This window comes from Ornithodoros turicata, chromosome 7, assembly GCF_037126465.1.
Source record: "Ornithodoros turicata isolate Travis chromosome 7, ASM3712646v1, whole genome shotgun sequence".
In the NCBI taxonomy this organism is placed as follows: Eukaryota; Metazoa; Arthropoda; class Arachnida; order Ixodida; family Argasidae; genus Ornithodoros; species Ornithodoros turicata.
The window spans coordinates 54,937,342-54,960,366 of record NC_088207.1 but is presented as its reverse complement, the minus strand read 5'-3'; the positions used below and the strand labels follow the sequence as shown (position 1 = coordinate 54,960,366).

General features: G+C 45.0%; 2 protein-coding genes across 4 annotated transcripts in view; one reads left to right on the top strand and one right to left on the bottom strand.

Moving 5' to 3' along the window:
* Window positions 1–2,622, bottom strand: part of LOC135401598 (transmembrane protein 138-like) — a 38,040-nt gene extending 35,418 nt beyond the window's left edge. For both annotated transcript variants that reach the window (XM_064634099.1, XM_064634100.1), the window contains exon 1: window positions 2,554–2,622. In XM_064634099.1, the coding sequence (XP_064490169.1) occupies window positions 2,554–2,573 (20 nt within the window). In that variant the 5' untranslated portion in view covers window positions 2,574–2,622. The remainder of the gene's footprint in view (window positions 1–2,553) is intronic.
* On the top strand, window positions 1,908–21,900 carry LOC135401596 (A disintegrin and metalloproteinase with thrombospondin motifs like). 2 transcript variants are annotated; one of them, XM_064634096.1, is made up of 15 exons: window positions 1,908–2,162; window positions 6,657–6,770; window positions 8,745–8,935; window positions 9,665–9,757; window positions 9,916–10,048; window positions 11,213–11,278; window positions 13,851–13,966; window positions 14,214–14,285; window positions 15,279–15,409; window positions 15,471–15,523; window positions 15,623–15,731; window positions 16,297–16,464; window positions 17,278–17,416; window positions 18,386–18,505; window positions 19,974–21,900. In XM_064634096.1, the coding sequence occupies exons 1-15, from the start codon at window positions 2,084–2,086 to the stop codon at window positions 19,998–20,000; spliced, it is 1,611 nt and encodes a 536-aa protein (XP_064490166.1). In that variant the 5' UTR covers window positions 1,908–2,083; the 3' UTR covers window positions 20,001–21,900. The 2 variants fall into 2 exon arrangements, with proteins under 2 accessions (XP_064490166.1, XP_064490167.1); XM_064634097.1 differs by lacking the exon at window positions 6,657–6,770.
* The last annotated feature ends 1,125 nt before the right edge of the window (window positions 21,901–23,025 follow it).

Below are 23,025 nucleotides of genomic sequence, written 5' to 3'. Positions count from 1 at the left end.
GTTTGCGATGTTATATTGACCAGACGTGTTCGGCATACAGGGTCAGTTAGATCACGGATCTGCGATAAGACGCGGAAGAAAAAAAAAAGTCACGCTTGCGTTGCATTTCGCTTTCCTATATCTTCAAGTTCTCTTCGTGAGTTGGATTTTTCTGCGGGTATACTCTCAGAGGCTGCTCATCCTTGTTTCTCCCCTCTTGATTGAAATAGTTTGGTTCAGTCTGGTTTGGTTTGGTTCTAGCCTTACATATATCACCCCAGGAAGTGAATATTCGATTCTAGGAGGCGCTGCGTCGCTTGACCGGGTAACGATAGTGAAAGCAATACTCTGTAATCTCGACGGGGACTGGTCTAAACTGACCGCATTAATCCTAATCTGGCCTGACTGCTGTGAGGATCTGACCAGGCCTTTCGGCTTCCTCAAATCACTCGGTGCATCACTTGAGACTGACCTCAGGGGAAAATCATTGTAGCTCATCAAGTCACGTGACTTTTATGTTACTTGTTTGCATCTTAATTTTGACCACTCAGCTTTAAGCATCATGGAGTAAACTGATCCACAGTTGTGGAACAACCATCTACATGAAATCAATGAAATCAAATGACTGGAGAAAAAGGCGATGGCGCCAGTAATCGAACCCGCGAGCTCTCCTGATTTCCCGTCATGGATGCTACCGTTACACCACCACAGCAGGATTCTTCGCTGAGACTTACGTGTTCGTGTTTGTCCATAAATGTAGTCGGCTTATTCCCGTTGTTTACGTTGTAACCATCTCCGTATCTTTCTTCTTAATATCCATTTCATTCCGCGAATTAACCAGTAAGTTGATAAAGTTATTCATTCGTCTTATTAAAGTATTTTACAAAAGCGCATTATCGTGCATACGGTACACAGTGCGCATTTGAAGAACTGTCGTCTATTGCTGATTTAGTTAGCAGAAGACGTTGTGGGGGGCGCGCAGTCAAATTCTTCCTACGTTTTCCCTATTTCCCTTCCCTATTTTCGTCTCATCTTTCAGTGTGATTCTGAAGTATACTACCGCAGGCTACTGGCACAGCATGATCAATTACACCACTTGTAATGATACGATGAATTAATCATTCGCATTGCGTTCTTTCAAAGTTGGATATCTTATATCCGAGTTTTTAACCCGACATTTGCGCCTCTCTTCCTATAGCCGGCTTATGAAGTGTGTTAAACTGCTACATAATCACAAAAAATAGAAAAAGAAAACACGATTAACTTATATTTATGCTTCTACCGGTACTACTCGCACGAAATTTTAAGCATCCTCAATAAATACGTCCAGCACACAAAAACAGGCATTTTCTTTTCTTTTTATTTATTTTATTCTTCTCTCTCCATCTTGATTCTTCTTCTTTTCTCTCTTCTTAATTATTTTCATTTATTTATTTCATTCTTCATTCTTCATCTTCCTTCTTCTTTTCTTTCTTCTTCGTTCTTTGTTTTTATTTTTATTTATTTCGTTCTTCTTTCTTCATCTTCATTAATTTTCTTTTTGTTGCGGAATAGCAAGCCGACGTCCCGTTTTGCTGATCTTTCCCCCGTTTTTTTCCCCCTTTCGTCTAATAAATATATTCCTCCCCTCCCCTACCCCACCGAGGCATTTGAAAAGAAAACGAAAAATCTCTCTCCTTCCAATATGTCATCAATGTCGAATGACCATCAAGAAACACGTCTGCCTGCATCAGACTTGCTGACCACAAACCCCTTGCACAACATGTCCAAATATCTCCTGCGGGCCCAAACCCGCAAGGACGTCTGGCGAAATAGTTTTTCACCTGCGCAACAAAGGGGGTTACGTCACGATGGGTGACGTTTCGCGTAAACGCATAAACAGAGCCACTGTCTTCTTTTTAAGAACTGTGGGTGCGGCTCTTGAGAGAGAAAGCGACATCGAGCAGAAAAAGAGCGTCCCTGCAGCCGGCGCATCGCTCCTGTTCATCGAAAGCTTCCGACTTTTTTGTTATTTGGAGAGATCTTGGGAGATCTTTCGCCGAGTCCGTCCTCGTTTTCGGAATCCCTTTGCTGAGTCGAAAGGAGATCGTCGTCTGTGCACGACATGACTCCGTTACCTGCAAGGATTATGCGGGTAGCCGGACCTGTGATGGTCGCGGTCTTGGCCCTGGTCGTCGCTAGAGGTCAGTGGTGCTTTTTGTTTTTTCTCTCTCTTACGACGCTTATGCGTTTTTTTTTTTTTTTTTGTGACTCATTTTGACGGGTCTTTAAATTGGGAGTTTCAGTTCGTCGCGAGACATGGCTCCGTGGACTAAGCTTGCACGTCTATGTCCCCTCGCGGAGAACGCGCTGCCCACATCTGGAAAGTAGTTACGGGTGTTTTGGTTACTCCGATTTTTTACTCTATATAACTAGGGAGTGACTTTTTCGGGTACCCCGAATTGACCTCCGACGAATTCGGGTTATACCCGACTTCTCTCCGAATTCCAGTCACTATAAAATCCTCAAGTGACGTTTCCACTGAAGACGAACAAAGGTCGCCACGTGTAACGCATATAAGAATGGGTCACTTACGTTCCCAGCAATACACCCATGTGTGTCAATACTGTATATGCCTTCGGGGATTACCGCTGAAAGGTCACGATCCCGCTAAAAAATAAAAAATAAAAACAATAAGAGAGATTAGGAAAGGACGTAACAGACAAGAGGAGAAACAAAAACACCCGATAACACCCGAAGGCACATTTATCGCCCGATTTCTCAATGTCACTTCTGCTTTCTGAATTGTTCGTTACTTCAGCGAAGAGCGAGTTTGTGAGCTTGTGGTTTGTTCTAATTAGGTGTCGTTTTTTTTTTCATCCGCTCTTCACCATATTTATCATCTTGTCCCTGACCTAACACACGCACATAAAGAAATGATGATGAGATGTGGCCGATGTCGGCAAGCAGACTGGGCTCTGACACATATTATGAAATCGGGTATGAAGAAACCGCATGATACCCGCAGTCGTGCTTCGCATGATAAGTATATATGTGCTAGTGGTAGGATAGGTATAGTCACAAACAAGAATGTCGTTCATCATACTCCGGCAGATATTACTACCTCTGTTGGGCGAGAATTTTCACCGCAACGAACAGCGCTGAAATGTTCAAAGTGTTACTGTACATGGTGTTGTTTGCAAACTGAGGCTGTGCCAAATTATTGCCCACACAGTATACGATCACTACTGACCTATCGATAAAGCCGCGTCAGAGACAGCCTCTAAAACCATTTCAAATCAGCGAATAACGAGTTCATCGTTAAAACTTAACGAGGGTTCCGATGCTGTTATTTACTTTATTCTTTAAAACGCGATGCTGGTAACCGCTCATTTCTAAAAGTGACAACAACAACTATTCACTCCGGGTGTTTCGGAAATAAGTAACTTTATTATCTTTATCTAATCTGTATTAGGTTGATGTTTTCTTGCAACGACAGACAGATCACTCATCTGTCTGTCGTTGCTCGAGGAATTTATAAAGAGTGCGCCGACATTTGCCTCAGTGCGTCTGAGGAGTAAAGACAGGAGAGGCGTGATTTGGACCACAATGGGAGTAGCATGAACAGATTCATTGGTGATAGTTGTGAGCTACATGTACCAGAGCCGTCCAAAGTCTCTTGATCCTCGTGTTATCGTCCAAGCTGGCTCACGGAACCCAAAGCCGCTGACGGAGCCTGCCATGCGCAGTGGCGCATCTAGAGCTACCTGCGCCCATGGCAACATGGTTAACATGATGTCCTTGGGGATGCGTTTTCGTGTGGTCCGCACTAGGTTTCACACTACAACCTCTCTAATGGCGGTTGCTTTAGATCATTTATGAACGTGCCAGGTTGAGTGCCCGACCTGGCACATTCACACCCGACCACATAATGGCGCCCCTGTTCACCTGGCGCCCATGGCACCTGTCCACACCTGCCACACACTATAGGGTGTGGCAGGTGTGGCGCATCTTTCGAACTGATTTGATGCGCCGTTGAACACCCGAAACTTTGAAGCCTCAATTGCGGGACTTTTTTGGGGCAGTTCCATTTGCAATATCGAGCGGATTTCTTGGTGGATCCGACTAAGTTCGCAACGGGCTCTCCAATTCTGTAAAAAAAAAAAAAAAAAAGAAACGTTAGGTTGACTTGGGAAATTTTGGAGGTCAATTAAAGAAATTAAATTTCTTTTAATTAAAATCAAACGAAAATATTTTTGCAAGATGGCAAATTCGGTTGCCAAACAAATGCCATTTACCCCGTATTTTTCCGTCGCACCGTTTCTTTTTATAAAGTTCGAATGACACGTTTTTCGAAACACCCTGTATGACCCCGTGTATACAAGACACTTATCCTTTTTCTTTTTCGAGAGAAGAGAAAAGTGTGTCTGCTTGGGCGCGGGGGGGGGGGGGGGGAGTGGACGTATGAACAGGGGATGAGCTTTTGTCTTGTTGGAGCCCCGTAAGTCACGGTGCCTGAGAAAAAGCCAATGGCAAGGCTCTGCACACGGCACTTTAGATACACCAGCTATAGACACGGAGCCTTGAGCGACGTGGCGTAACAATGAAGAGTCGACAAATCACGGTCGAAGCTACGGAGACGACCCGCCACGAGCCGCACGGGCAGCCGCTAGTAGCCACACATGAAGCCTGTGTTTGAAAATCGTCTTTGGCGATTGGCTAACATTCTGGCTGGCTGCGGTGGTTGGCTGACTTGTTTTGGCCACGTGCAAAAGAGTCAGAGGACGCATTAAGCAGGCTTTCTGTATCCAGGTGGCGCTGCAGGTCGAGTGACATGTTCGACAAAATGCGCGACGCGTCGTCCGACGCGTTGCAACGCCATGCATCTGGGACAGACTCGCTGGCGAAATAGGTCGTCACCTGCTGCTTTCTACGACATTTCGCGGCGCGACAAAACTACTTTGATATCTCCGCTGGGGCCCTATTCCGATCTATGTCGGTAGCGCGAACATGTCGTTCGGCAGCGCGCGCACGTGCTACGTGACGCAACGTAATGCTACACTGTTAAAAAAACACACAGCTACAGTCTTCGGCCGGGATCAAACCCACACTCTTAAAAAAAAGGGTGTACTTTAACTCCTTTCCTTGCCACATATATAACACCGTTTTGAGAGAGTACAATTACGCTCAAAAGGGTGTCTCCTCACTCCCTCAAGGGAGTAGCATAACACCTTTCTCCCTACTGGAGAGTAATATTACTCCCCGGCAGGGAGAAGGTGTTATGCTACTCCCTTGAGGGAGTGAGGAGACACCCTTTTGAGCGTAATTGTATTCTCCAAAAGGGTGTTATATATGTGGCAAGGAAAGGAGTTAAAGTACACCCTTTTTTTTTAAGAGTGTAGCGATGAGAATTTGGTATTCTCTGCACTCTTAAAAATGAACTTCACCACATAGCACGCTTCTAGCCAACCACCATCCCGAATGACAACGTTCTCGCCCCTGATTTGTTGAAAACGGGAGGAGGAGCCTATTTTGTGCCATTATGCACGGCACAAAATAGGCTCCTCCTCCAGTTTTCAGCAAATCATGGCGTTTGCGGAGAGTGGGGCTCTGCTGCCATGGCGACTATTCACCGTAAACTCAGCAGTGTGAACCAGCAGTATAAGAGTAGCTCTGGCCATGCTGTGCTAGCAACACGGCGGTCCCCAGTGACATGTCGTAGGGCTGTTGACGTCCATGTGTCTGGGAACGCAGCGTGCGACGAGTAGTGAAGCAAAACTGTGCGACACATCACACGACGTGTCGTACCATAGCCTCCTTTATAGTCGGCCTACTAGTATATAGGAGGCTATGGTCGTGCATTTTGTCGTACATGTGTTTCGCCCATTAGGGGGCCACCTCGCCTCGACACGTCACAATATAATCACACCTCTCCATGAATCCCGAAAGTATGCAATGCAGGCAACTGTAAAACCGAAACAGGAAAATTAGCAGTGACGTCACACTGGCTGGCCTCGAGCTTCACTTTTCGGTGGAAATAAGGCTCCTCCTCGTATTTCCCTGTCTCTTAATACATCCGATGACTCCGGATTGGTTAAATGCAAGAAACGTTAATGTTGTTATTTTTCACCCAAACTTGGTTAATTTTAGCAGCGTAGTCCTTGCGTGGAATCAGCTGTGGTCGCATCTGTCAAGGCGGCCTATGAACTCTTGGGAGGGGGCGCTGCCTGCATACAAATCAGCAAGATGGAAGATTGTCCTAGTTGGTATACGGTATCATGACCAAACAGCTCTCAAGCAGGACAAGGACCACGGAACGACACGGATACAAGTCCTTTGCACTATCTCCCGCAGCCTTTGAAAGATTTCTGCGCGCACAAGCCAGACCATGATGTCTGTCTTCCAAATGTTAATGCAACGGCGGCTGAGGAAGAAGGCTTCGGTTAAGTGTTCGTATATCTGGTAACTGTATACTTCGAAGAAAAACTGCACTCCTTTGACTGTTCTATACTCTCAGAAGAACGACAGTCCGGTACTGTTCGTCGGCTTCTTCCTCGGCTTGTCACTGAGTTTTCCTTCTATCAACATGCAAAGATGGTGGGAAGAATTGTGAAGTATATGTGCTATCAAAGGTGGTGGGAAGAATTGTGAAGTATGTGCAAAGGAATATGCTTACTCTATGCTGGTGCTAATAACAGGTTCGCGCACCAGCGCCCATAGGTTCCACACCAGATGGAGTTTTCCGACCACAGCAACCACAGCAACCACCGCAACCAACACAACCGCCGCTAGAGGCGGTGCAAACGTCTCAAGTTAGTTGGTTTGTCCTTTTTTTCCCCTTGCTTTGAAGCCGGTGGCGGGCAAAGAAACGCTCTATTTTGATGTCTTTGACTCATATAAGCAACTGGTAAGTTTGTCTGTCTCTTTACTCAGCACACATGGTTGCCACCTGAAACTGAAGGAACGGGCTACATCGAGAGCTTCTGTCCCGCGATTGTCTGCTTCTGAAGAATACCCCCCTTACCATGTATTCACACGAGCGACATCCTCGCGGAAGATTCTAGTGGAAGAAAAAGCGAAAACACTGCTTACAGAGCCGAAGTTCTGTCCCGTGTTACGTTGAGCATTCACACGGTGCGGAATATCGGGAGTGGCGTACTGCGCATTAGCAGACGACACGTAGCAGACGACACCGTCAGCGTGTTTTCCTGTCGTCTGCTACGGAATATCTTGCGGCTGTCTAGCAGGATATTGCCCGCGGTTAGCAGTGTACGTGAAGACGCGACGTTAAGCGCTCGCGCTCACGCGAAAGCAGAAAGCCATGGCGCTTTTCGCATCTTCCGCTTCTGGGGGAATGGCGCTCGCGTGAATACACGGTTAGGCGATTACATCGCAAAATATAATCCTTATGCTAACACGGGATTTGAAACTGGTCTCAAAGTGGCGGTCTGCCTACCGTTTCGTTCTTTAATCCGCTTTAGTACCTCCTCAGTGTTTCAAATGCAGCCCTTTCGCCTTTTACGTTACACGGATGTAATGAGACTGCATGCTAAGTGACATTAAAGAAAAAAATAGCATCGAAGGTCATCCCTTATTAGCATGGCGAGCCAAATGGTGACAGCTCCCCTCGAACCGCCAGTTGACTACAAATCAGTCTAACGGCTTTGAATATCTCGTACAACGGCTTCCGTTTGTGCTAATTTTGCGCGAGCGTATTTCTGCGATAGACTTGGTTTAGAAAGTCTTAGCACGCTTCGACGGAAGGAATAATTTATTAGAGCTGCTATCGGTAAACGTCGCATGTGAGAAATGATATTGGGTGTGTACGGGATAGCGTTGAAATTGAAAGCTTATCCAAATTTATTTGAGCTCCCATCTTTTAAAATGTCACTTTGGCTCGTTAATGTTATTTGGAAGTGGTATAATGCCATAATAACTTGAAGCCACAGTATACGCGTGATAATAACTTTGCAAAGAGGGATGTCTCAGCCACAACAGATATCGTGTAGCACAAGCGAGCGGTATCGAGGCATTACGTCGCGAGACAACTATATATGTGGGCATGAACGACGTTCGCTTCTAGGATGTTCTAGGATTTATTTAGGATGATCTAGGATGTTCTAGGAGGATCTAGGGTTTTCTCCACCTTAGGGTCAGAACTTAACGTGCAACGAAGTCTCGTCCCTTCGCAGCAACTTGTGCTCTGCTACCGAGTTGCTGGCGGCTGGGTTCGAACACGCGGCCTGGAGGTCAACAGGCTGGCCAATTAATCCAACGAGGCCGGTTTATTTGTATCCCGTATATGTGGCGACGAGATGGTGCTTGCGAAAGTTTTCTGAAAAACATCAAATCCTTCCTTTGATGAGATGAAACTATAAGACGCGGTCCGCGCTGTCGTGGTATATGCGAGATAGCATTCGGATGTCCTCAAGACATCCATGGGCAGTTCTCGTATAGTTCGTCCAGATTTTCTTGTATGCGAACCAGACCAAGATGAGAAAAAACTTTTAACATTTAGTCAGGGCCGATGCTAGGGGTGTGCGGGGCCTGAGGCAGAGGCACATCTCCGGCCCTGCGTTTAGTATGACGGATAGTTGACCCATATGTATCCGATGACGATATAACACCGAAAGCGTTGCTATCAGCCTGAGGACGGCGTTTCCTAAGGCTTTGAAGCTCAGGCAGTCATATAGTGTTGGTTAAAAGTGTCCAAATGAAGATCGGGGACTCTCAGCTGTTCAGAGTGTACTGACCCGGACATAATGAGTTATGGTTCCCCGTTGCAGTTCCTGTGTACCACATGCCCGTAATGGAAAACGAGTTCCTGGTCTTCCCACATTTCCACGTGGATTCGACGGGACGGAGGTTGCTTCACATTGCGGAAGGATTTGTTCTTCATCTTCACCAGACAACGTTGTTCCCAGACCAGGTCCTGATTCGGACCTACGACTCCAACGGTGGTCCCATAGACGAAATCGTAAGACATCTATTCGTGTATATAGGCGCTCGCTGAAAGAACTTTCCCACAAGAAACAGTCACGGGTAATTTACTAAAAAAAAAAAGTAACGTTAAGTTGGCATACGGACGAAGTGGGATTGAGGACATCAGAGCATTCCTGTTGTAGAAGTCGTCGAAGTTACAGAAAGTACCCAGATTCTCGCGACGGTCCCTCTGTCCTTGAAAGCGGTTCCACAAAAAGGGAGGATTGTTTTCGCATTCTTCTTTTTTCGTGTTGGTGAGCAGCTGTTAAATTACATTTATGCAGTATTGCGTTTTATATTCTAAACGTGAAACCTTAACCGTCCCTCACATATGTTCTTGCTCGTGCGTTGAAGGCGTCATCTGAAACGAAGGGGGGAAAGTTCCATTTCTTATCCTTTTGTGAGGAGTAAATCTGACGTGAAAAGAGTATAAATGAGAAATTCACTTTTTTCACCATTTTAAAACATCCTACGAAGGCAGAGCATAGCGCCGCGTAAGGAACCGTCGATAAAATCTCCGTTTGCGTGTGGGCTGGGCGGTTTCCCGTCGCGGGATGACGTCACGACCGCGGAGCTCGACGCTTTTTCGTCGAGAAAAACGTCGTATGCGCTGGTCCGGCTTTATTCATTCCTATAACGTTGTTATAACAGTCAGTGGCTTTTTTTTTTTTTGGCGGAAAACGACGCCGTCGACATTGTAAATGAAGTGAATATTCACTTTCAGATCGAGGCCATGGCCATTCAGGAAGAGATATATTGTGACGACGAACACTTAGCCTGCGTCGCTCTACACACGGACCCCAACGATATAACTGTGGTAAGTCAGATTCTATTCTCATTTGTCGCCAAATAGGTCTTCGATAAATTTCCATCGATGTCCATATATATTCGCAACCAAATTTGACAGCGTCACAATTCCTTCGATGCTTCCCGAATAAAACAAACTCTGTAACCTAAATGTTTCGCTCTCCACAGGAAGGCATCTTGTCAGACAGCTTACGTATCGTACCGGTACCGTTTCCAAACAATACTGCCCGCACAAACCGTACCAGGCACTCGCACAGGGTGTTTCGAGTCAAGCAACGAAACTCACATCCCCTCGACTCACGTAAGTATGTAGGAACTTCAAAAAAGGTTGAGATAACTGAGATAACTGATGGCGGCTTAGCTGGTGAAGTTTCATGAAGCAAGAAAACCTTCAGCTTGAGGAACGTAAAAGACAACACATACACACACACGAAAGCTCCTGAAACACAGCAATGAAAGTTTTGAGTTTGAATATATATATAACAAAAAGGGGGGAATAGATTGAGTTCGTCAGCAATGAAAATTTTAATACGGAGGTACAAATCTATAATATGAAGAGACAGAGAGGGGAGAGGGAAAAACACGATTCATCCAACGGTTAGTGCTGAGTAAAAGAAAGCAGAGAGCAGTGCTTTTGGGGTCGAGACAAGGTTGTCTTGTATATATAGTTTTTCTTATATAGGGGGGGATATGTTTATTGAGAAAGAAAAAACAAGGAAAGGTTAGTCAGGCAAAAACCGACTTGCTATTCCTTTCATAAAAAGGAACGAAAAAAGAGAGAAAACGAAAAAAAAAGAAAGAAAACGAGAAAAACAGAAAGAGGTTTCTTATATAGGCTATAAAGGTCCTATAGTTTTTCTTAAGAGGTAGCCGAAGAGTTCAAGTGGAAAGTATGAAAGCGAAAAAAAAGTGTTCCATTCGAGCATGAATCCTTCCTCCATACCGAAAAAGACGACGGGGCATAAATGATCGAGTCACGGGACCTGTGGTTTGAGTCGTTCAAAAATGGTTACGAGGACCCAAACCACGTTTGATACCGTTCGAAGGCGGAAAATCCAACTTCACACCTCAGGTTGGGTTCCCGGCCTAAGAATTTTGCTTCAGTCTATAGGAGTATCGCTCAGATCATTTTCACTTCGTCTGATGTTGTTTTATCGGATGACCTAAAAAACTATTTCAGTTCAGACTGGCTCTTTAAGTTTATCACATATATAAATACAATTAAATGTCTTAGGATATTTACTATCTAGGGTAGGGTATATGTACAGGGTATTTACTTTCCGGTAAATGTCTTAGGGAGTACTTAACTGCTGTATCCTAGTCCGTGTCGTAAAAGCGCTGTTTTTGTTATGTTAGGTACATATACCAACTACCCCGCACTTTAATTCAGTGTCTTACGGTATTGTAGATATAAGATTCGTGTTGGTCTCAGTATAGATGTTCGTAATCGTGGTTCGTCTTTCAGAACTCACAAACAACATAACCCAACTGACTGACATCGACACCAACGAACTGTTTCAACGTCGATCACGTAAGTAAACACATTCGCACGGGTTTTTTTTCCTGTTTTTTTTTTCGCGGCAGACTTTCCAGAAGAATGTCGGTATGGTTCCCCCCCCCCCGAAGTCGGCCCCGTACGCATACTAACCAGTAGCAACCCAGGGTACTCCTAGGCTGACCACTCTCATCCCATACCAAACAAACAAACCTCCCTGTCCCCGGCTATACTGCTTGTCTCTTTCCCCACCTGTGTCCCCGGCTATATACGCCGCTCATAGGGGTTCCGCGTTTCCGGTTTTAATCGAAAAACACCGAAAAATGTACGCCGGATAAATTTTCCCTCATTCGGTTTTAATCGAAAACACCGAAAAATGTACGCCGGATAAATTTTCCCTCATTCGGTTTTAACCGAAAACGCCGAATACAGAGGGACATTCCAGGACATGACGGAGATAAATTGCTGCACATGCCCAGCAAGTTGTTGATGAAGATCAGAAAACCGTATACGGCAATACGATGGTTGTGAAAAATGTCCGAAAAAATGTCCGTTTACTTTTTCGTTAGCCGTAATACGCCACCGCAGCGAACGACGCCATGTTGAATTAGCGTCGCGCGGAAATATTACATTGGGATTTCTATTCGCCGATAACTGTCGGGTAAACAATGCACACGCCAGGGAAAACACCGAAGAACGCCGATTTCGTGAAAAATCAATAAACATAAAAAAAAAACATACGCCGAATCCGCCCAAAAATAAAAACTGAAAACGCGGAACCCTACTCATAGCCACAGTCGCTTCGCGGCGCCAACACGGGTTAAAAGGAAAGCGTGATTATAGGAAGGTGGTTCGATAAACAACGTTATATAATTTATTGACGAACAGTGAAAACGAATATTCTGGGAAGCAATGTATCATTTTTCCCCCATATCATCGTCATCATGTATTTCTCTCTCTCTCTCTTTTCCGCGTAGACCTCTTGCTTCCCAATGCCGACGCACCGTCGTTGCGGAAGCGCCTGTATTCCAGTTAAGCAAACTTACGGCCTTCAGACGGCCAAAGATGTGGTAGTCCGATAGCGCAAGGTCGGGCGAATGCGGTGCACGTAGAAGGAAATCAAATCGAAGATCGCAAATAGCTGAAATACCGATACGAGACGTATGCGGAGGGATATTAGTGAGCTTTAGTGCATGCTTAGCATCGCTTAGCATACGACACGAGCGACACTCCCCCAAAAGCGGAAGATGCGGAAAGCGTCGTAGCTTTCTGTTGTCACGTGGGCGCGAGCGCTCAACGTCGTATCTTCACGTGCACTGCTAACCGTGGGGAATGCCCTGCCACACAGCCACAGGATATTCCGTAGCAGACGACAGGAAAACACGCTGACGGCGTCGTCTGCGAAGTGTCGTCTGCTAAATGCGCCGTACGCCACATTCGATATTCCGCGCCGTGTGAATGCTCAACATTGTTACGTGCTTGCAAGTGCCATGCGGAGGTCGCGCAAAACACAAAGTAGAAGGCCTGTGCTACCACCCGCAGCAAGAATATTAAGTACGAGATAAAATTTTAACCAAAGTTTTAAGGATATTTATTGAACTACCCTCGTAAGATGAATATATTATAATTATACTTTATTACTATCATTATATTTAAACGGAAAGAGAGACAGGTTGGTTTATTGACGCCCAAAATAACTTTACAGGCTTTAAGGAGGTATGCGAGGTAATCCTGTGGCCCAGCATGTGTACGTTTCAATTTACAACACGTTATACAGGATTTATTATTTCGACGTATAAAAATTCCAGCTTTTACGCGATTTAAGAGTGGTGTCGCCGGATGAGGCAAACATTTGTAACATAATTACAGCCGCGCCAACTATTAAACCTCGATAATGGAATATAAAAAAAAGTGTATGCTCTATATTGGTCTTAGTCATTGTTCAGTTTATTTGGACCGAAGCATTATGCTGGGGGGGGGGGGGGGGACTGCTCAAAAAGCAACAGGAGTGTGCTTGACATATATATTGCGCAGTTTTAATAATGTATTAATTAAGTACATATTTATGTATTAAGTAATGTTCAAATGTATTTCGGCAAAAAATACGATCGTATAACATGCGAGGAAGAACGGTTGTGACCAGCTGTGAAAGAAACTTCCTTCCTATACCACTTTTCTGAAATAATCAGGATCATGAGATGCTTTACTACGTGCGGCATACTTTTCTTTTCGTACAGCTCGCGTCAATGTTAACTTGAGCACCGCACCAGCCTGCGAAGCTGAATGAGAGTCACCTTGGCAGCGCCTAGCAGAAAGCATAGCGAGAGCCACCCCTCTAACTGCAAATAAATAGGTGACCAAAACGCCCTCCGCCGTTATTTCTACGAAGCACCACCAGGTTGAATGGCGTTCAATTTAACTCTGATGCGAGCTGTACGTCTTTGTTTTTTCTTTAATAATTCACAGAGGAACTCACAATCGCTTACATAGACACTCGGAGATTATATTGAGATTTTTTAATATGCCGTCTATTTTTTTTTTTTTGCACTGTCATAACACGTGTATTTTAGTGAGATTCTCATTTAAGGCAACTCTCGTGACGTTACAGAGAACCGGACTTACAGGATACGTCCAGAAGTCGTCATAGTCACTGACCACGAGCACAACAAACAGTTCAAGACCAGAGGGGACCTCATTCGTTACATCGGCATCTTCATGAACGCCGTAAGAATGTCTTCTTCTTGCTGAACTATATTACGCGACAACTGCAATTGACAGTTCGTACCCCTCGCTCGGGGATTTAACCTGCGTACACCTCAAATGCATTCTTCAATAATCAACGGGAGTTTAGGTGTAGTTAAATACATATGTAGAGTGCAGAACAGCCTCCATCTGTATAAGCACTGACTGTCTGAATCTCTGTACGGACGATTGTTTTCACTAGCTGCGATTGCAACCCTCTTTTTTTCAGGTGAATCTTAGATATTCGACAGCCACTGGAATCGATATCAAAATGAAAATCACGGCCATCATCGTAAGTAAGGTAAGTCAGACGAATCACTAACAAAAATATCCTCCGCCTAACCACAATGGCTCTCGCAATGATGTACACGGACAGGGGGCGCCTAGTAGCCTTTGTCCAACCAACTCCGCGTTGTGGCAAGAGTAGATGTGGTATCATACAGTTGATAGCGTGACATTTTTAATTCATGATGCCATCGGTATCGCCACGTATTGTGGGGTCACCAGTGTCCAAGCAGGCACAGTGTAGATCAAGTTTAATTGCAGAGGGTGGGCCGGGGTGTGCCATATGGCCAACGCGGAAACACCGTTCTGCGCTGGTATTTTCAATATAACGTTGCCATGGAGACGCAACGTCATGTTGACGCAGGGAGATTACGTCATAGCGGGGCGGAGTCCCCGCACGCCGGACAATATTCGAGACAATACATGGCCATACACGTAGCCTGCGCAACAATGTACTGATGGTGCATACGTGTGTTCTGTAACAAAGATAAAAGACATCGCGTGTCAGCGCCGCGAAGCAACCGTGGCTGGCTAGTCGTGACACCAAAATTATCATTACAGTGAAGTCTCGTTAATATGACCCCCGATAATCTGACATACGCGCTTTACGACCATACTCTTGGGGAACAACGCAGTGAAACCTCTGCAAATCCCCCCGTTAATATGGCAATTCCGCATTATGACCAAAGTTTTCAGGGACGACCATGGTTATAATAACGAGGGTTCACTGTATTGGCTACGCATTCCAAGCGCTGACCAAATCCCCCCGTCAATATGACAATTTCGCATTATGACCAAAATTTTCGGGAATGACCATGGTCATAATAACGAGGGTTCACTGTATTGGCTACGTATTCCAAGCGCTGACCAAATCCCCCCGTCAATATGACAATTCCGCATTATGACCAAAATTTTCGGGAACGACCATAGTCATAATAACGAGGGTTCATCGTATTGGCTTCGTATTCCAAGCGCTGACCATAACCCCATCATTGCTCTCTATTCCCAGCCTGATCAGGAGACCTACTGGAAGACACAAGGCAAATACGTCATCGCAGACCAATCGTTAGCTGGCTTCACGTATCGTCTAGCTACTGGCTACATTCCTGGAAACTTTGACTTTGCCTACCTCATTACAGGGTATGTGACTCCGCGCATGACGGCAGAGAGCTGACGCATATGTCTCACTTTTTTTCTGCAGACGAGATATCGCTCAGTTAATGCCATCTGGTTCCCTTCATCCTCTGGTCGCTGGTGAGCTCCCATCATGTATCTGATCTATATCGGGAAGATTTAATGCTATACCAAGGTTTTCCACTGACGATGGCTTTATATGGTGGTCCCTCATCGCAGGTCTTGCGTATATTGGCGGAGCGTGCACACACCAGAGGGCGGGACTAGGGGAAGACATGCCCGGCACCTACGACGGGGTTCACGTGGCTACACACGAGATGGCGCACCTGTACGTAATTTCTTTTACTTCCATATAAAGCCCTCCCCCCCCTTTTTTTTTCACTAACCTCTCAGGGACAGCATTCTCAGTGGCATATATGACTGAGTGTGTGCAGCATTCGCTCGTTCGTGATGTCCTCAAGGACATGCCAAGTGCTGGGAGGTAGTGGGTTCGAATCCTACCACCGGTCGTGGATATCCGAGGCTATCGGAATGTCAGCACAGTTCCCCCTGAACCCCCTTTAAGTCCCCCTGAAGTCTACACGGGACGCATACTCTAACCATCCTGTCTCCTACTCTTACTTGTTGTCCTTCCCCCATACACCGCTCATGGCTGCAGTTGGTTCGCGGTGCTGACATGGAACCCTTTATGGCGCATCGAGTGTGCTCTTCGCAGACGTGATGGTTTCGTATCCTCATGTGTACACGCTTGTACCTTTCAGCATAGTCAGTCTGTCCTCAGGGTATTGCCCTCCTTGCACAAGCTCTGTCCGTGTTATGTGACATTCGTTTCCATTCTCCCGTTTTTTTTTTAATGTTCTATTTTTCACTTCTTTTTTTTCCATCTAACGCAGGTTGGGATGTGTGCACGACGGCGACCCTCCTCCCGACTACCTATCCGACAGTCCGGGCGCCCAGGACTGCCCATGGGACGATGGCTACATCATGAGCTACAAAGAAGGAGGAGTCAACAAGTACCGCTTCTCGTCCTGCTGCATCGAGACAATCAAACACATCTTAGAGTACGAATTATACCTCTTATTATCGCTTCGTTATCACGCATTATTGCTACAAACAGGGTGAGGGTACAAACGTGAGGGTAGAAAATGACTTGTGAAGGGAAAGGCCTTATGGAAAAGGAATATGGGCCTTCGCAGAGATCGATCTCGACTTATGATGAACCGGAAGAGTGAATGTGGTTCACTACATGACGTCAGGTATTTCTTCACTGACGGGTGTCAGTGAGGTGGAGTTCATGCGGCTGGAAAATAGGATAGCAGTTTGTGGTACCTATCCGGCATCTTCATGATACAGTATGACTTCACAGGAACATTGAATATACCGGTATAAAATAAGCGAGACGTGGACAGCAGAAGTAGGAGTATGAAGTAAAAAAAAAAGATATATTGTGAATTAAAAAAGCGCTAAGGGACATTTACATTCAGTCTACGTTGCGGCGGAGGCTCCGCCTTCGTCAGGATAAAAGAAAATTTAATTCATAATAAATCTTTTTTTTAAACTTAATGTTCCTGCTTCTGTTGTCCACGTCTCCCTTATTTTGTATTTATAGGCGTTGACGTTATCATCTTTCGTGCCCATCCGACTTTTCATCTCTTTTCCTATATATGTATAGTCCTGACGAAGGCGGAGTTTCCGCCGCAACGTTGACGTTACCCCTTAGCTTTCCACGTGTAAATAAATAACTTCCCCCTTTTTTCTTACTTCCTACATCTTCGTCGTCTGCCCTATACCACTGTGTAAATGTTTCGATATCCTCCGAATAGTATCCTTGAAAAGGCACAAAACACGATTAAAGGTAATTCTGATATTTTCAGCCGAGGATCTCACAAATGCCTTTTGGATGACTTCAACTATCCGCTCACTCTGGATAAGAGACTGCCCGGCCAAGTCCTCAAGCCAATCGATTACTGTAGGGTGCGATTCCCAGAAATTCCGCACGTGTGGACGGATAACGTGAGTGTTATACCATATACCTGTTACGATCAATTTCTTTCAGTGTAACTCACTAGATATTCGTCCTCATTGTGAATGTAGTTATTAACGCGGTTATGTTTCTCAACGTTTGCTTCTTCATCGAGGAACAACTACTGACAATTTTAACAGCGAGATGTACATTTTCTTCCCCAATAATGTAGCTTAAATTCGACTTGCTAAGTGCTCGTTTAGTTTAAAGTTGTATACTTCCTCATCTCGTCCAATAAATTCGGTGCACCATTGCTAAGACTGCACGGTTATTTATGGGCCACTGAAATAGAGATTAGACACTTGCGGCCACACAGGCATATACCCCAGGAATAAACCACCGCGATCATTTCTTGTTACTGTTCTGTTACGCGAAAGAAGAAGAGAAAGACATTTTTACGTCTACGTTATTTATTTATTTATTAATTTATTTCCACGTTAGCGCCGCGAAGCAACTGCGGCTTTTTCTAGAGTCACTAAATAAGCTACGCTTCAGAGTATCGACACTCAGTTCCAAGAGCGAGCATGCGCCATCTTGTTTCCGCGCCGCGCTACGCACGCGCACTGCGCACGTTAGCGCGCACGATGCCATCTATCGTGCGCGGGTGAAATGTTCTTTTCGTTTGCAAGCAGCAGTTGACGGCCTTGAGCTCACCTTGACATCCCCGGGACAAAGAAATTAACGATGAAGCCTTGTGCGTATTTGTCCTTGCTATGTTGTTCCAGCCTCAGAACATCGGTTCTCTCATGATCCTCGGGACGCTCTGGTTGACAATACATGGACAGGTTGACAATACAAGCGGTCTTTGATCCTCAAATGGGATGATACCGGTCTGTGGTGCGGAAACAAGATGGCGCTCCTGCTCTTAGTGTCGATACTCTGAAGCGAGGCTTATTTAGTGACTCTATAGCTTTTTCGTACAATGTTGGGTTTAAAATTTGAACGTATCTTTCTTTCAGAATAAACAGGACCTATTACAGTGTAGAATTCGTTGCAATTATCCCGTCAACTACTACACGGGAATGTATGTGTACAGAATAGCCAACGCTCTGGATGGCACCGTATGCGCTTCAAACAGGGTAAGCCTATATCAGCGTGTAATGGTTTAGCAGTGTCGTCAATGGGTCTGGTTAGAGTGACAGCAATGGCATAATGATGATGAGGTTCGAGTGACGCGTTTTCGACGACTGTCTTACTTCGCTATTTTTAAGAGTAACGTAAAGCTCCAATCTCAGAAAATTTATCTGTTCGATATAGCCTCACTACTATAAAGTCACAATTTCCGTTCTAATTGCGCTCATATTTTTTTAGAAAATTGAGATTGAAAATTACGGGCAACACTGTGTCCAAGTAGCCATCAACTGCTAATTGCTCGACAAATACGGCGGCAAAACTTCATTGCATGCGCGCAACACTGTGTCTAAAACAAAAGAAGTCGGCTACGTAGCCGTCGAGCAGCAAGCCAGTCGGGAATATAGAGCACTGTTGCTTGACAAATTGGGTATCACTATACCCACCAGCTACACGTCGCCCCGAGCAGTTTTACCGAAATTTTACTGGCAGCGTTCCCCACCGCGTGTATAACTTGTTGTGCTGTCCCAGTAACCCAGGGAATAGGTGCTGACGTCAGGAATTGGACCTGTGTGTCCTCTGATTTCCGGGCAGGTATGCTGCAGCTACAATCAGAAGACCGGAAATCAGAATACCCAGGTTCAATTCCTGGCGTTGGCATCTATTCCCTAAATTACTTCAATTCGTTAATTTCTGGGCGTTCGAGGCTTACGTGTTTTTGTCGTCGCCTGCCTCAGCTAATCCTCGTTGTACGTTGTTGCGCCGTGTTTACAAGCAAGAAGCTGTTAAACTGTACCGCCAACATAACCTGTCCGTCTGCTGCTTTACACCATACCTTGAAACGACAGCGCGTTAAGAGGGACATTTTCACTAAGCACACAACCCAAGGAGAATTAACGGAAAAAGTAATTACCTCACATTACGTGTTGTAGTTGGCGAAACCCGAATACCAAACTGTCTTCGAAAAAGAAACTTATAGGCATCGCGGGCTTTTGCTTGAAAGATAACGATGCAGATTCACAACGATAAACTCCACTCGACCTAACTTTTGCACTTAACAGTTACTCCGAACTCATGTGCGTGACTGGGAGGGGGGGACGCCCCCCAGACCCCCCTCCCAATCTATGTGACCTAACTAAAATGCCCTTACCTGACCTACCCCCAAGAGTCATACCTTTCGCAAGATCACCCATCTGAAGCCGTTAGGCTTAGCGTGGCCGTGTTTTTCTGTGTTTCAGATGGTGTTAATGAAATACATATTAAAAAAAGGTTCCAGACCACGTAATGTTATAATTCTTGTATTTTTTTAACTCTGTATATGGTCTTCTCTCAATTCCATGCATTATTTATCACTTTTAGACACACTCACCAACTTTTTAAAAAAGCCACCAGTCCCACAGCTATAGTACAGAGCCTCAAAACTTACCACAGATGTCTCAAGAACGACGTAGATTTACGTCTGTCTTACTTTTCCAGACGTGCATAAACGGAGTGTGCCAGTAGACAGGGCAGTGCCTTCCGAGAGGTCGATGGCTATCAACAGCCCATTCTGGAACAACCTTGGGACTACAGCTGATATGGAGTGCGGTTATCGCTGGCCACGAGACCAAGATCGTTCACTGACTGCGTAAGCGATAACGATCGAGTGACATGGCTGGACTGGTAGACTACGCACTACCAAATTATCTTTTGTGATAGATTGTAAGATATTAGGCTACTTAATGCAAGTGTGACGTGTGGATCTGTTGTCGTTATACCATGTTTTGCATGCATAGAAAGGTAACACGTCAAAATGGATGCTCCCGCAAGGTTGTTCATGGTCAAGTTTGGTCATTGGAGTTAAAAAAAATATTACTATGAAATATAGCCACATATATGCGAAATATAAATGCTACCAGGAAGCGTTATGCGTTTCCACTAACTTATTAAAGCGCTGAGAAGCCATCAGAAGTTTCGATTGGAGGAGAGGAACGGGACGTCATCACGTGCGCTCAATGCGTTTGCCACCCAGTCTTTGCCGCGGCTCCGCAGTCCACCTGGAGGAAGCAATGGCGCACCCCGTAAATTCGAATCTGAAATTGGGGTGGGGGGTGGGGGCAGCCGTGTGACGTCACTGTTAGTTCTCTTGTTTCTGTTTTACAATCGTCTGCAGGGCTGTTTAAAGGGTAGTCTCAGAAATGCGTGTCAGAAATGACGTGTGCGAATTAAGCCTTCTCATTGGCCTCCTCGGGTAACGTGACCCTTACAATGCTTCTCAACGAAGTTCATGTGAACAAAGCTTGTGTTGGAAAAAGAATCTTGTTCCCCATCCCCACGCTTTTCTTGAATACCCTATGCCTCCATGAGTCCTCCCACTCTTAAAAAAAAAGAAAAAAGAGGGAGGGGGGTACTTTAACACCTTTCCTTGCCGCGTATATCACTCCCTTTTGGAGAGTACAATTACTCTCAAAAAAGGAGTCCCCTCACTCCCTTTAGGGAGTGGGGTTACGCTCTAACCCCCTATAGGAGAGTAATATTACTCTCCGGCAGGGAGTAAGGGAGTAATGTTACTCCCTTAAGGGAGTGAGGAGACTCCATTTTTGAGAATAATTGTACTCTCCAAAAGGGAGTTATATATGTGGCAAGAAAAAGGAGTTAAACGACACCCTTTTTTTTAAGAGTGCGTAAGGTGACCTTCCAGGTAGTGCACTTAGCGTGGCCAGTCGACACCTCGACGACACCCTTCTCAAAAAAAAAAAAAAAAAAAAAAGAAGAAGAAGAAAAGAAAAGAGAGAGAAGAAGAAGTTCCAGCAAATTCCGCATCGCGCAGAGATTTAATATCTTTTACGAGAATAAAATTGGAAATAAAGTTTAGATTTCAATAGCACAAATCACGTAGGATTAACCATAATTATGATTGCGACGGAACAGGGACAGAAAAGGTCTAGACACGGGCATGCACGTATACCTCCAACAAAATTTTATGTAAAAAAAGATAATAAAAAAACTCTGCTTATACGTGTTTCGATATGTCAGTTTATGTTATATATGTTGGTTATGTACAGTTTTCGTGTTCAGTCCTTTTCTGTTCCGTCGCACTCGTTGATTCTTACCAACGCGTCGAGACCATCTCGTTACCCACGTAAGGATTCTCGAGACACAAGGTCTGACAGCAGTGGCTCTATAACTAAAAGTAAGAAAAACAAAATACTATTATAGCATCGTACTGAAATCGTGCGTTATTTAGTTGGATCCTTCAATATCTGAGCGTTTGTCTCTCGTTACCTTCGACGTAGGACACCCGATAATAATCGCGTTTTAAATATGGAGAGAAGTATATACATGTTGAATAGTTTGTTTTGAGTAGTAGTATTTTTGTACATATAACTATCTGTTCAATAAACTGTACTTTTGCAAGTTTTTATTGTCGTTTGAAGTCGGTCATTGCAAAATTATTACATATGTCCTCGGCTCCATTTTTAACCATTTTTGCACTACACTCTTAAAAATGAACTTCACCGCATAGCACGCTCCTAGCCAACCATCATCTCGAATGATATCGTTATCAGCCCTGATTTGTTGAAAACGGGGGCGTACGCCTTTTTTTGACACTTATGCTGTTCATAATTGTCACAAAACAGGCGTACGCCCCCCGTTTTAACCAAATCAGGGCAGATAACGATATCATTCGATATGATGGTTGGCTAGGAGCGTGCTATGCGGTGAAGTTCATTTTTAAGAGTGTAGCTCTGTACCCGCCCATTGCAGCATTAGCTCCACACAAGCAAATTTCAACCTATGGCTCACTACCCAGGAAAAGAAAGTGAAAAGACAAAAGAGAGTTCATGCCTCACAGTTGGAATAGACGAGTTCAGAAAATCCAAGAGTGCTTAGCGTCGCTTTGAACTGTGGGAGTTTACTAATACGAAAGAAACGGGTGACTTCCAAACTGTTCCGATTTCTCCCATACCGGCCCATTGTCCACGACGTGTCAAGGTCAGCGAAAGCAAAATGTGAAGGATTACTCTTGGTTCCGCCGCCCAGCAAGCGCCCAGGATGCAATGCGCGCGCGCAAAGAGCACTGGGATTTTCTGAGCTCGTCTATTGCCCGGCCATCGAGGCTTTTATGGACGACGAGACGTCCCACACTGTACGCCTAGCCAGTTAACTGTCGCACCTAGAAATTACGAAGTTTGTAATACCAAGTGTGAAGTGTAATACCAATTGGTACTGCACTGTTACCGTTACACAAGGCGTTTATCTTCTTACACGAACAATAGGAACAGAACAATAGGAACAGGAACAGAAGGAAGGAACAGAACGATCTTTGAAAGGCTTGAAAATGAAAGTGTGAACTGTGGATAGACCACGATAGACGCCATTATCGTTTGTACAACACCATCCATGGAAGGGTAACAGCAGCGCATGTTCGTTGTAATTGTAAAGTGTCTGGTTTTCTTGTGTCCCTAACGGTCACTGACTGTGGATCGGGTTACGGGAAATGATAGAGTTTATGAAATAGACATTCGTAGATTTGTGATACGGTGTT

Coding starts and splice junctions, on each gene's coding strand:
- LOC135401596 (XM_064634096.1), top strand. CDS start 2,084: ATGACTCCGTTACCTGCAAGGATTATGCGGGTAGCCGGACCTGTGATG. Junction 11,279..13,850: donor ACTGTTTCAACGTCGATCAC/GTAAGTAAACAC, acceptor GTGACGTTACAG/AGAACCGGACTTACAGGATA. Junction 17,417..18,385: donor CGCACGTGTGGACGGATAAC/GTGAGTGTTATA, acceptor TCTTTCTTTCAG/AATAAACAGGACCTATTACA.